General features: G+C 40.8%; 1 protein-coding gene across 3 annotated transcripts in view; it reads right to left on the bottom strand.

Annotated features, from left to right (window-relative positions):
* Positions 1-997: 997 nt before the first annotated feature.
* The window catches only part of LOC126428090 (uncharacterized), a 101,799-nt gene continuing 88,773 nt past the window's right edge, over positions 998-14,023 (bottom strand). For all 3 annotated transcript variants that reach the window (XM_050089979.1, XM_050089981.1, XM_050089980.1), the window contains 3 exons: positions 9,237-9,416; positions 3,121-3,351; positions 998-1,264 (listed from right to left, as the gene is read on the bottom strand). In XM_050089979.1, the coding sequence (XP_049945936.1) occupies positions 1,117-1,264; positions 3,121-3,351; positions 9,237-9,416 (559 nt within the window). In that variant the 3' untranslated portion in view covers positions 998-1,116. The remainder of the gene's footprint in view (positions 1,265-3,120; positions 3,352-9,236; positions 9,417-14,023) is intronic.

Consider the following 14,023-nt stretch of genomic DNA (forward strand, 5'->3'; position numbering starts at 1 on the left):
TCGCGCCTTCCCTGTTTGTTGGATTGGACGAGGGGAGCCAGTTGCACGGCCTGCTCGTTCATCAGATCTCAACCCGTACAATTTCTGGTTATGGGGCCATCTCAAAAGTATCATGTATGCGGAGGCCATTCCACATGTGGAGACACTGGGAGCAGTGTATTCGTGGTGCTTTTGACACCGTTCGGATGAGGCCTGGCCAATGTGAACGTGTGAGACAGAACATGCTACGGTATGTACACGCATGCATTGAGGCAAACGGAAACAGTTTTCAGCACATACACTAACTGCGGCTGCGTAGTATAATGCGTATTAGACCACAGCCTCCGTCACAAAGTATGATTGTTAGTAGTATAAGTCTCTAGCATAGAAACCATGCATTTCCAGACATAACTTCATTAGGCCTTGTTTGCTCTGTATCCTCTCATCGATCAAACCTTAGAGTTTGTGCATTGTGGGGAAAAAAAATCAACCTGTTAAAAAAATTTTTACTTTTGGGAATCCCTTTCACAATGAACTGTTTTTCCGTAAAAGTAGTACCAATAATTTTGCCATTTTCCAACTACACAGAGATTAGCTAAGCTCACTTAAAAAAAAATTTACACAATAGCGATTTTTTATTTTTTATTTTATAGGCAGCATGTAATATGCTTATATTTTATCATTTGACGACTCCTGTAACACGCACATCTACAAAGAGGCATTACGTGAAACCTTACTCAGTCCAAGCTATGTAATCCAAATATAAAAATATTATTTGGCAATTCCTGTTTGGTATTTAAACAGTAATTATGCGGGTCAGTCAGCATCCAACAGTCTGAACATATAAACCTATGCGAGTGAGGCCCTAGCTGGGATGTCACGCATAGAAGAGGTGAACTTTGTCATACTTTATGTGAGGTAGCTTACTGACCTGTATCAAATATTGAAGATCCCGCTTGCTGCAAAGGTGATGAAAGAGGGGAACATTGGGTGGCAACAAATACAAAGACATTGCAAATCAAGTTTACTATAGTGTTATGTACTTTATTTAACTTAAGGTGCATCAAGTCCATTAACAGCAGATGGACATTCAGAGAATAAATACCAAGAGACATCAAAGACATAATTATAGATCAGCTAAGCAACAAAGTTGCGAACAAAACTTCTTCCATTGTCTGTTGAATACTCGTGTGTCAGTCGAAAAGTAGTAATGAGTTTGAGCCGAGGCATGTTACGTAGCAGCTCAGAGAAAGCATTTCCTCCCTCATATGCCACATGTAGCTCCCTGTTAATCGAGGAGAGAGAAAAAGGCATATTAAAACAACACTTGAATTTCTATAATTTGTTACAACTTATTTATTGTAATACTCACATCGAGTACACAACACCAACTTTCACTGTTGTGTTGTAAAGGGGGTGCCAAGGAAATTTATCAGGATATCTGAAACTGGTGAACTGAAGTCTCCGTAACTTCAGAAGCACACAGACCAGCCAATAGTATTATGCATGAAGTTCTATAAATTCTTAGTTTGTCATTTTGGATAAAACATTAGTTGACCATGTAAGCGGAAGCCTTAATGTCTCATACTAAACTGCACTGGCTGTGTTGTTCTAAAATACTTTGCAGTGTTCTTAAGACATGTCTGAGGGAATGGGCAATGCAGCGATCGAAAGCTGCACCAAATCTGGGAATCATATTCACAGTTGAGGATACGGCTAAATTTTTATCGGGCTACGCACTGGTGACAACTGGACCTTCCACTCGATGCTAGCTGTCGCCTCTGCCACCCGAGCACACTCTCCGGACCGATTCGAAGTTCCACATGTCACCACTATCGTCTGCATCATATGCTTGCATTCCCATAATTTCCCTGTATTCCTGTCCCTCTGTCAATTGCTGGGTAGGAGAACAATCGTCGGTAAGCCTCCATATGATGTCTGACTTCCCATGTAGCAGAAAATTATATGCTATCTGATTCTTTTTGGTATGTACATTCTTAGAATTCAGTGGCACGCTGCAAGATTTTTTACCAGTACGTTTGATTAACAGGTGACTATTGTGGCAATGCTCTGTCAACTTGAAGCACAACCCATGGAGCAAAGATGACATTCTTTTCTCATGGAGCAAAGATGACATTCTTTTCTCATGGAGCAAAGATGACATTCTTTTCTCATGGAGCAAAGATGACATTCTTTTCTCGAATCACTTAAGAGTTTAGAGAATGGTAGTTGCAAAAAAGTGTAGAACGATTCTACTGCCACTGACATATCGTGTAATGTATGTAGATGGTGTAAGGACAAATGCACACGATGGTCAATGGGAGCTGGTGATCTGCACCCTTAATGCCGATGCACGGTTTGGTTTACCGAAGAAGCCCACTTTCATTTGGACGGGTTCGTCAATGAGCAAAATTGGTGCATTTGGGGCACCGAGAATCCACATTTCGCAATCGAGAAGTGTCTTCACCTTCGACGGGTGATTGTGTGATGTGGAACTTCCAGTCGATCGGTGCAATATTCTTTGACGGCTCAGTGAGTATCAAACGGTAGTGAAGGTTTTGGAAGACGATTTCTTCCTCATTATCCAAAGTGACCCTCATTTTGACAAGATGTGGTTCGTGCAAGACTGAGGTTGACCCCATCAAAGCAGGAGAGTGATGTCCTGGGGAAGTACTTTGGAAACCGTATTCTGGCTCTGAGGTACCCAGAGGCCACTGACACTGGCCTGGATTGGCCGCCAAATTCTCCAGATCTGAACGTGCGCGACTCCTTTTTGCGGGGCTATATTAAAGAGAAGGTGTACAGCAATAACCCCAAAACCATTACTGAGCTGAAAACAGCCATTCAGGAGATCATGAGGGCATCAATGTTCTAACACTCGAGTGGGTCATGCAGAATCTTGCTATTTGTTTATGCCACATCATTGCCAATGATGGCAGGCATATCGACTGTGTCATAACCTAAATCGGAATATCTGTAGTGATGTGTGTGCACGGAGTAGTTTGTAACTAATTTTTTTTTTGTCCGTATACTTCAATAATTGTAAATCGCCACTGTGTTTTCACACAGGGATAGGTGCAAAATATACACACTGATTAGTGCTTTATTCGTGCAGAGGACAGATGCAGCAGTACTACCCACCTGAGCTTCTTCAGTCTGCCAGGAAATTCACGGAACGGCACAGCTCCGATATTGGAGCTGTGCACAATATCCAGGCACCGCAGTTCCTTCATGTCCAAGATCCTGCGAAGGCTCGGTTGCAGCACAGACAAGTCATCGAGTGCCCGGAGGACCAATGTGTGCAGAGCTGGTAGCTGTGATATAAAAGCCATGCAAGCTCCACCCAACCTTTGGCACCCAGAAAGCTCCAATCTGCAAAAAACAAAACATAAAGGTACCAAAAAGTTAATTACACATTGTAAGAGCTGTGACTGTCCAGTCCAGAAGAACTGGTGGTCTCCAAACCGTGGTGTGCAGAGCGACACCCTGTCAGCTGGTGGATACTCAGTGGCGAAATTACAGTTACAGAAAACTGCTTTGCACATGTTAGTTTACTAATTACTACATTCCCAAAAATAGTTCCAAACTGACGTGTGTGTTGCAATGACATTTGCAATGAAACTCAGTTTGAAGTCAACAAAATACACAACTTACTTTACTATACGATACACCACTTTATTTAATAATGTGACACTGTAATGCCACACACGGGTCTGAGGCTTCCGAATTACTACTATGATGTTAACTCATAATAATTTTTATACCTTGTCATTTCTTTACAGATTTTCTTTCGAAAATATTCTTTATTCTAATACATCCGTTACTAATATTACCAATTACTAAAACTTTTGTATACGATAAACGAAAAAGGTACGACAAAACTGCACTGCTAGACAGACACACCTAAATACATCAGTTTCCTAGACAAAATCACATACACTCTTCACTCACTGCCTGTCACTTTTACAGTTTTAAGTCTACAACAGTGCATTTCTGACCTGTAGTTCTCGGGGAAAATTTTCTGAATTTGAAGTCCTCTGTCCTGGTCTCAACTTATCAGCTTGTTTCATTCCATCCTATGTAATATAAAACAGAACAAATTAACATACATTAATAATGGAAGTGTGTGCACGAATAATGCTGTATGGCACATTTTGCAGTTTTTAGGAAATTGACAAAAATTAATTCCACAGAATTACTGCAAAACAATAATTTTATAGCAGATATGTATTGTTTGTACATACAGACTCTTGAAAATACTTCATTGTGCTTTTTAAAATTGCACTAAGCACACTTGTTTTTTGAGAATAAGTACGCATTAAAATGGGAAAAATACTGTATAGCAATGAATGGGCAGATCATTCTGTATTCTACTGCAATGGTGAAGTTGTCTAGAATCTAAAAGTTGTAAGAAAGAAAATTATAACAAGACATAAAATAATACTTATTGTAAACTGATTTCTTTGGTCCTCAAAAAAGTAAGAGAAAACGAGCTTTTATTAAGTTGAGACACACATCTGTTACATAAAACTCATTCTTCTCTTTATGAAGTTTCAGTGCCCCACTGTAGAGCAGTTGGAAACCAGAAGGCAATGGAAAATATTTTTAGTTGAAGTTCAAAACCACATTTTAGAACAGCACGTGTGTCCCTGACGCACCCTTACATGTTACAGGATCGTCACTACACAGCTTTGACCTGAGTACATCACAACTTTTCAAACCATATGGCTTTCTTAAAACCAACTCGATGGATCCTATGCCCTCGATGTCTTCCAGCATCATTTCCTCGATGGGCAGTTTTTAAGGACTGACAAAGGATTCGGCAATGACATACTTCTATCCAGAAGGAACCATAACTCTTAACACTTTCTTTCTTCTCTTGATCATTGCGATGTTCCAGTCGTTACGTAGGAAACTGTGACTTGAACATAACTTCTGATTATTCCTGTAAAGTACATGCATCAAAATAAGTTTTGCCTCGCCTCGGTTCCAAGACTTCCGGAACCCGTACATAAAATTGGAATTGAGATCAACATAATCATTTCCGTCCATTTTATTGCTCACGAAAACCACACATTGCATGTTGTACCACCCTACAGCGAGACCTTGAGGCGGTGGTCCAGATTGTTGTACCTCTAATACCAAGTAGCACGCCCTCTTGCACTGATGCATGCTTGTGTTTGTCATGGCATACTATTCAGAAGTTCATCAAGGCACTGTTGGTCCAGATTGTCCCTCCCCTCAATGGCAATTCGGCGTAGATCCCTCATAGTGGTTGGATAGGGTTCACGTCTGGAGAACATGCCGGCCACTCTAGTCGGGTGATGTCATTATCCTGAAGGAAGTTATTCACAAGATGTGCACCAATGGAGGTGCAAATTATTGTCCATGAAGACCAATGCCTCACCAATATGCTGCCGACACGGTTGCATTATCGGTCGGAGGATGGCATTCACGGGCACTTCCATGTCCACCAGCAGTGTACGTCGGCCGCACATAATGCCATCCCAAAACAGCAGGGAACCTCCTCCACCTTGCTGCACTCGCTGGACAGTGTGTCTCATGTGTTCAGCCTGACCAGGTCACCTCCAAACACGTCCCTGATGATTATCTGGTTGAAGGCATATGTGACACTCATCTCTGAAGAGAACATGATGCTAATCCCGAGCGGTCCATTCGGCACGTTGGTGGGCCCATCTTTACTGCGACGCATGATGTCATGGTCACAAAGATGGACCTCACTGTGGGCGTTGGGAGTGCAGTTGCGCATTGTGCAGCCTACTGTACACATTTTGAGTCTTAACACAACATCCTGTCACTGCACGAAAAGCATTATTCAACACGGTGGCGTTGCTGTCAGGGTTCGTCTGAGCCATAGTCGGTACATAGCAGTCATCCACTGCAGTAGTAGCCCTTGGGCGGCCAGAGTGAGGCATATCATTGACGGTTCCTGTCTCAGTGTATCTCCTCCATGTCCAAACAATATCACTTGGGTTCACTCAGAGACACCTGGACACTTCCCTTGTTGAGAGCCCTTCCTGGCACAAAGTAACAATGTGGACGCTTTCGAACCAAGGTACTGACCGTTTAGGCATGGTTGAACTACAGACAACGTGAGCTGTGTACCTCCTTCCTGGTGGAATGACTGGAAGTGATCGGCTGTCGCCCCCCTCCGTCTAATAGGCGCTGCTCATGCATGGTTGTTTACATCTTTGGGCGGTTTTAATGACATCTCTGAAGAGTCACAGGTACTGTGTCTGTGATACAATATCCACAGTCAACGTCTATCTTCAGGAGTTCTGGGAACCAGGGTGATGCAAAATTTTTTGTGCTGGTCAGATAGAAATGTAGTGCTAAAACTCTCCAGTTATTGTTCTGTCTGGTACAGCAACCAGACTGTACAGTCACTTTGTGCTCCATACCTCCCTTCTTCAAGTATATTGGAATTGTTCACCACAGACTTAAGCAAAAAAGGAACTATTTTGGCCGAACCTTTCCATGCGGTGGATTCATCCCACAAATTTACTGTGATGTTTTCAGTACTGACGTCACAAACTGTAAAATTATGCCATGACAGCTGTCTTTTGGTAGAATACCTTAGAATGTGTCAATGTTAGCCAAAGTAAACCTTTTTGTAGGTCAACACACATTCCACGTACACTGTTGTTCCTTTTAGCCATTTTCATATCTGTTTTTAGCGTTTCGTGTGCTCGGTCTGCTTTCGCGTGATGTAACTGACTCAAGTTCGATGTTGTGTAGTTCTATTTCATCTAAAGCTGCAATCATTTTGTGAAACAACAAATCTCACTGTCTGTAAATATCTGACCTAGGTGTTCCAAAAACACAAATTAAAATCTGCGTGAAAAACACACTGTTAGTATGACCTGCTTATTGATTTATCAGGAAACTTTTTGGTATACAATCAATACATTCTGCACAGGTTGAGATTGGGGTGCAGACCTTCTTTTGAGGATTTATTCCTGCTGTAATAGCTCGTGTGCTTTAGGAAACTTGCAATGTGTTCCTGAATCAGAGCTCTGTCATCATTTGATAAAATGTTTTCCGTGACCATCCCACCTTTTAGTTTATGTTGAAGAGCTTGTATTCATTGTTGGATAATGCAGAATATTTCAAGCAATGTTCTTTGACACACTTCTTTTGACAGGACTTTGTATTTGAAAGCAGCTCCTTTCCATGAAGTATCTTCTGTCTTTCTTTCATCGGGCTGGCACATGTATTTCCACAGATTTTATCCAGTAAATGGACTCATATCATGACATGATATTCTTTCGACAGCTTTAACTTAATTTTCAGTCTATGTTCTCACATCTTTCTTTTGAGGATACTTCTGGATTGCATACACGAGCCTGAATATGCAGACAATATCATTCAACTGGATTCCAATATTTCACATTCTCTTTTAATAAAATAGCAGTGCTCAGATTGAGCATTATACTTTTTCATTGATGATAACTACAGAACTGTAGTTAATTTTATTCATGTTACATATTCTTACTGTAATGTTTTCGGAAAATTCAAATAATGTATGTTGCCAGAGCCATGTACTCCACAGGTCACATATGTTACTCTATACAGGGTGTTACAAAAAGGTACGGCCAAACTTTCAGGAAACATTCCTCACACACAAATAAAGAAAAGATGTTATGTGGACATGTGTCCCGAAATGCTTAATTTTCATGCTAGAGCTCATTTTACTTTAGTCAGTAACGTGATCAAATTGTAAATTTTCACAATCAACATGTGTGGGCTGACGAGAATCCGCATGCAATTGTACAATCACGTCATCAACAGATATTTTCTGTGAACGTTTGGGCAGGCATTGTTGGTGATGTCTTGATTGGGCCCCATGTTCTTCCACCTACGCTCAATGGAGCATGTTATCACGATTTCATACGAGATACTCTACCTGTGCTGCTAGAACATGTGCCTTTACAAGTACGACACAACATGTGGTTCATGCATGATGGAGCTCCTGCACATTTCAGTCGAAGTGTTCGTACGCTTCCCAACAACAGATTCGATGACCGATGGATTGGTAGAGATGGACCAAATCCACGGCCTCCACGCTCTCCTGACCTCAACCCTCTTGACTTTCATTTATGGGGACATTTGAAAGCTCATGTCTACGCAACCCCGGTACCAAATGTAGAGACTCTTCGTGCTCGTATTGTGGACGGCTGTGATACAATATGCCATTCTCCAGGGGTGCATCAGCGCATCAGGGATTCCATGCGACAGAGGGTGGACGCATGTATCCTCATTAACAGAGGACATTTCGAACATTTCCTGTAACAAAGTGTTTGAAGTCACGCTGGTACATTCTGTTGCTGTGTGTTTCCATTCCATGATTAATGTGATTTGAAGAGAAGTAATAAAATGAGCTCTAACATGGAAAGTAAGCATTTCTGGACACATGTCCACATAACATATTTTCTTTCTTTGTGTGTGAGGAATGTTTCCTGTAAGTTTGGCCATACTTTTTTGTAACACCCTGTATAAATACATCTTTTTACAAAACCCATACAGCATTATTCCACTCACATGCGTCAGAGGCTGTTTCACAGGAACTAACTTTCCTTTTCACAATTTATTTTGCAATCTGGCATCACAAAGCCTAGTGGTCCTAATATCCTGCCAATTACTGATGTTAATTTTCCTTTTCCACGCATTATTTGCAGATTTCAAACCACTGACAGTAAGTGTCACCTCACTATGCTCAGCCATTCTCATAACATACAGCACTGTTCACACAGAGGAGCGAAAACTGTTTAGTGCTGCCCTCAGACGGTAAATCGATCAACTATTACAGCAGGTGATGTATGCTACATTATTCTCCACAATTCTATAAAATTTCAAAATTTGCCATACAGCATTATTCGTGTGCACGCTACAATACATGAAAACTACCTCAGCTGCACTACTACGCTTTTGTCATGTTAGGACCAGTTTCACCTGTCGATCATCACCGGATTGCCAAGTTACGCTTAGAGTGTGACACAAATGGTCTGTCTGCTGAATGTAATGTTAAAGACCAAATTGAAAAACACGAATTGTAAACACCCTGCTGACTGCCGAGCGGAAGTACGGCGAGCAAACGTGTAGTAAACTCAGAGCGAGCAGATTCCTGTTAATTTACTCTACAGAAGGAGCCTGTCGTGACTGCCTCTGCCTGTCACTGTGTAACTTGACTTAACACCCGTGGGACCTAACATTCACCAGTCAGATATACTACTCACATTTCCAAGTGTTCCAGACGGTTGATCATAGCCAGAGCTCTGTCGGTAATTCTCAGTGAAAACCTCAACCTCAGTTCGCGCAGATTAGGACAGCCCTCTGAAATGGCAAGCACCGTGTCGTCCTCGAGGTCACTGGCAAACGGCAGCTGCAGCCGTCGGAGCTGTGTCAGACATCCGGGCCTGGAATACCAAAAAAGAAAGATGTATAATGGAGTTTCGGGTAGGACTACGTACTCCACTGATGTCCACAGAAAGAGAAAGGGTGTCCCATAACGAATGCAATTTATAAATTGAGCAGCCCTTTCAGTACTGCAATTACCTATCGTCACGGTGAGTTGGCATTTGCGCTTATTGGTGTCAGCTAAAATGGAGCGATACACGACGGACCGACATATCAGGAGTTTGAATGTGCATGTTGAGTTCGGTGAATGCTATGCAGAGACAGTCTGAAGACTGTGTAATTTTTGGTAGGCAAAATGCACCTATGTGTCAACAGTGCACAGACTGGTGAGGAAATCTGAACATACAGGATTGACAGAACATCAAGTCACCTAGACGACCAAGTCCACGTCCTCAGTCCCATCGTTCAGTAGATAAAATCACTGTCGTCAGTGAGAGCATCACTACGAGCCATTCTCGAGGGTCAGCCGTTCCGAGAAGCAGTTTGCATCAAATTTTAACAAAACACCTGCATTTGCATCCTTCTACAACCCAACTAACACGAGAGCTGTAACCGATGGGCCGTTTGAAGTAACGAACATTTTCCGACTGGATAGTTACAAAACAAGAATTCAATAGCAATTTTTGTTACAAAAATAATATTCAGTGATGAGGCACACTTCCAGGTTAATGGTTATGTGAATAAACAAAATTGCTGGATTTAGGGCACAGAGATTCCTAGCATGGTCTGCGAGAAGTCTCTTTATCTGGAGCATGTCACCGTTTGGTACCGGTTATGGGGTGGCGGATTAATTAGGAAAAATTTTTTTTAAGACAGTGACAGGTGATCATTACTGCCACGTGATAAAACAGTTTTTATGGCTGCAAATGCAAAAACTGAATACGGATAACATGTGGTTCAAACAGGATGGGGTAGCCTACTACACTGCCAGGGAAATAACGAGGTTGCCGAGAGAAAGATTCTCCGCTCATCTTATCTCTTGAGATGGCGATCAGAACTGACTACTGAGATCATCTGATTTGACACTGTGTGACTTTTTTGCAGCGGTGTGTCAAATCTTGTACTTACGTAAACAATCCACAAACCATCCCTCTACCCGAGGCAGGGATTAAACGTGTCATAGGTCAAATTCGAGCAGAACTTTGCTCCAGAGTCATTGAAAATTTTGCCAACAGAGTAGATGTAGCCGTGGATATTTGCCTGACATTTTGTTTCAAGTATAATTGTAGTCTGTGTGTTTCATATTGACATAATACTACCAGTAATCTTCAAATAAATTGCGTGTTTTATTATTAAATTAAAAAATGCAGTCTTCATGGGACACCCTATACTATTCTACACCGTCATAATTGATACACTCCAAATGCTTCCATTCTTTACACTGTCAAACAGCTGAATCATTCATCACAGAATTTGAATTCAACATAATCAAATATGAATTCTCCATCACAAGTGAATGTGAGTGTTCATTGTTACCAATCTAAAAATACATAATTTACTCCTACTTCTTGACCTTTCAACAATTATGGCACTCTTAACACAGCAAGCCCTCAGCCATTTTTGAGTATATTATTTCACACAAAAAAACTGTGCAAAACTGTAGAAATATTATCCGTTTATCATTTACGCAACCAAAGCCAACATTTCACAATTTTGACTCCAACAATGAAGCACATAACATAATGACGCACCGCCGACAATTGTAATTCACACTCACTGTTCTTCCTGTCTCCAAATACATCTCACATAATCCTGGTCCTAAAACTGGCGATGTTATATGTAACGCAGTCACGAAGATATTAGCAAAAGCACTTCATCACTCCTCACTGCAGTGCTTTCTCCAGATCTCTGACATTATGTAATCTTCCAGTAGTATTCCTTGATCCCACAGGTTGTGTACTAACAGCATATCCCTTATTTTAGTCAAGTTGTGCCATAAAGCACTTTTATCCCTAATGTGATTCAGTATTATTTTATTAGTTACTCAATCCAATCCTCCTGGCTTCCAGTGGTGGCCTACAATGTACTTCTTCATGAACATTAGTATGACTATCTCCAAATGTTCTAACCCTTTTCTTCCCATTCCACCACTCATACTGTTTCCTTCATAAACACCTCTAAGTTGTCAATGAAAATTGAAAGCTTCATGCAATATGCACATGGAGACTGGATCACTGTGCACTGCTCACACATGGCAGGATTTTCAATTAATTGTGGCACTTTCAATAAACACAAAAAAAGTGCAACGACAAATGCTTCTGTCATGTCACTACCAGTAGCCAGTCGGTGAAAGGTAACAGAATGCACCCGTGGATCACTGAACACAGGATCACAGCTGCCATATTTAAATCAAAAATTACATCTATATCTGCCAGGTGTACCGGTATGAAATGAGCGTTTTTTTTTCTGAAAATGAAACACTAATTTTGAATTGAAAAGTAAAAATATTTTATTCAAAGTACTGATCATTGCTTTCTATACATTTTGACCACCCTTCTGGCAATTTGTGGACACCACGCCAATAGAAATATTCATTTTTTGAAGCAAACCAATCAGACACCCAATTTTCAACTTCTTCGTAGGAATCGAAGTGTTCCTCAGCCAATACGTGTCCCATTGATGAAAACAAATGATAGTCGGAAGGGGCCAAGTCTGGTGAATACGGCAGGGTGGGGTAGCAGCTCCCAGCCAAGTGTTTTGATTGTATCCTGAACCAGTTTTGCTTTGTGTGAAAGGTGCACTGTCATGTAAAAAAATTTACTTTGCCATGTCTTCTGGCCCATTCTGGTCTTTTTTACGATCAATGCATAGTTCAAATTGATCATTTGTTGTCTGTAGCGATTAGTATTCATAGTTTCACTGGGTTTTAGAACCTCATAATACACCACACCTTTCGGATCCCACCAAACACAGAGCACTGTCTTCTTGCCGACTGTCTGGTTTTGCAGTCAATGTTTATGGTTGTCCCGGATTAATCCACGATTTTTCCCCGTTTAGGATTCTTAAAATAAATCCATTTTTCATCGCCAGTAACAATTTGATGCAAAACTGATTTTCTTTCATGTCTTTGAAGCAAAATTTGACAGATGTTTTTTCGGTTTTCCATCTGTCTTTCATTCAAATCATGTGGCACCCATTTTCCACACTTTTGGATCTTTCCCATAGCTTTCAAACGTTCAGAAATTAATTGTTGTGCAACATTTAGCACTGTTGCCATTTGCTTCTGACTCAAAGTCCAATATTGCTTGCAATTTGGTGTCTTTGAACTTTTTCGGTGGTCTTCCACGTTCTTCATTTCTTACATCAAAATCATTATTTCTGAACAGTTTAAACCATCTTTTGCATGTTGCTTCTGATAAAGCATGATCACCATATGCCTCGACAAGCATTCAATGCGACTCTGCAGCACTTTTCTTCAAATGAAAAAAAATTAATGATTTCCGCAAATCATTACTTTCTGGTACAAAATTGAACGCTGTTAACACGATGAAAACATATGATGATGTTTGTTCCATGACTTGATGTATACTAAATATCTTTGACAGATGTCATACCAACCAAACAAAAACAAATTAAGGCTCGTTCACAACAAATGTTCCCTATTGACACATTTGTATCTTAACGCTCATTTCATAGCGGTACACCTGGTATACGGTACAAACAACATAAATGTGCAGCAGAGAGTACTTTCATTTTTCCACTTATTAGGGCTTCTACCAATTTCATTCGCATAAGCAGCACACGAAAAAGTAATGCTTAAATACACAGTAATCAATCTAATTTTGTGTAATAGTTGAGACCTACCTTCAAGTGTCCACCAGTTCAGGTTTATGAGCATTTCTGTTGCACTTCTTCCCAGATCACGCAAACTTGTGACGATATGCGTTGTTGTTATTGTCATTGTCCTCGTCACTGGTTTGATGCAGCTCTCCATGCTACTCTATCCTGTGCAAGCCTCTTCATTTCCTAGTAACTACTGCAACCTACATTCTTCTGAATTTGCTCCTGTACTCATCTGTTGGGTTCCCTCTACAGTTATACAGAGGGACAATATGTCCTACCAAACAATCTCTTCCTTTTGGCAAGTTATGTCATAAATTTATTTTCTTTCCAATTCTATTCAGTACCCCCTCATTAGTTACATAATCTATCCATCTAGTCTTCGGCATTCTTCTGTAGCACCAAATTTCGAAAGCCTCTATTCTCGTCTCACCTGAACTATTTACCATCTGCGTTTCACTTCCATATGAGGCTACACTCCAGGCAGATGCCTGAGAAGAGACTTCCAAACACTTAAATTCGTATTCAATGTCAACAAATTTATGTTCTTGAGAAACACCTTTCCTTGTCATTGCCAGTCCACATTTTATATCCTCTACTTCAACTAACCATTGTAAGTTATTTCACTGCCCCAATAGCAAAACAACTACTTCTAGTGTCTCATTTGCTCATTTAATTCCCTCAGCTTTGCCCAACTTAATTCGACTACATTCCATTTCGCTCATTTTACTTTTGTCAATCTTCATATTACAATCTACTTTCGAGACACTGTCAATTCCGCTTGGCCGATCTTCTCTGTAAAGGTTCAATATCGATTGACAGTACT

The sequence above is a fragment of the Schistocerca serialis genome, chromosome 12 (assembly GCF_023864345.2).
Source record: "Schistocerca serialis cubense isolate TAMUIC-IGC-003099 chromosome 12, iqSchSeri2.2, whole genome shotgun sequence".
Taxonomy (NCBI): domain Eukaryota; kingdom Metazoa; phylum Arthropoda; class Insecta; order Orthoptera; family Acrididae; genus Schistocerca; species Schistocerca serialis.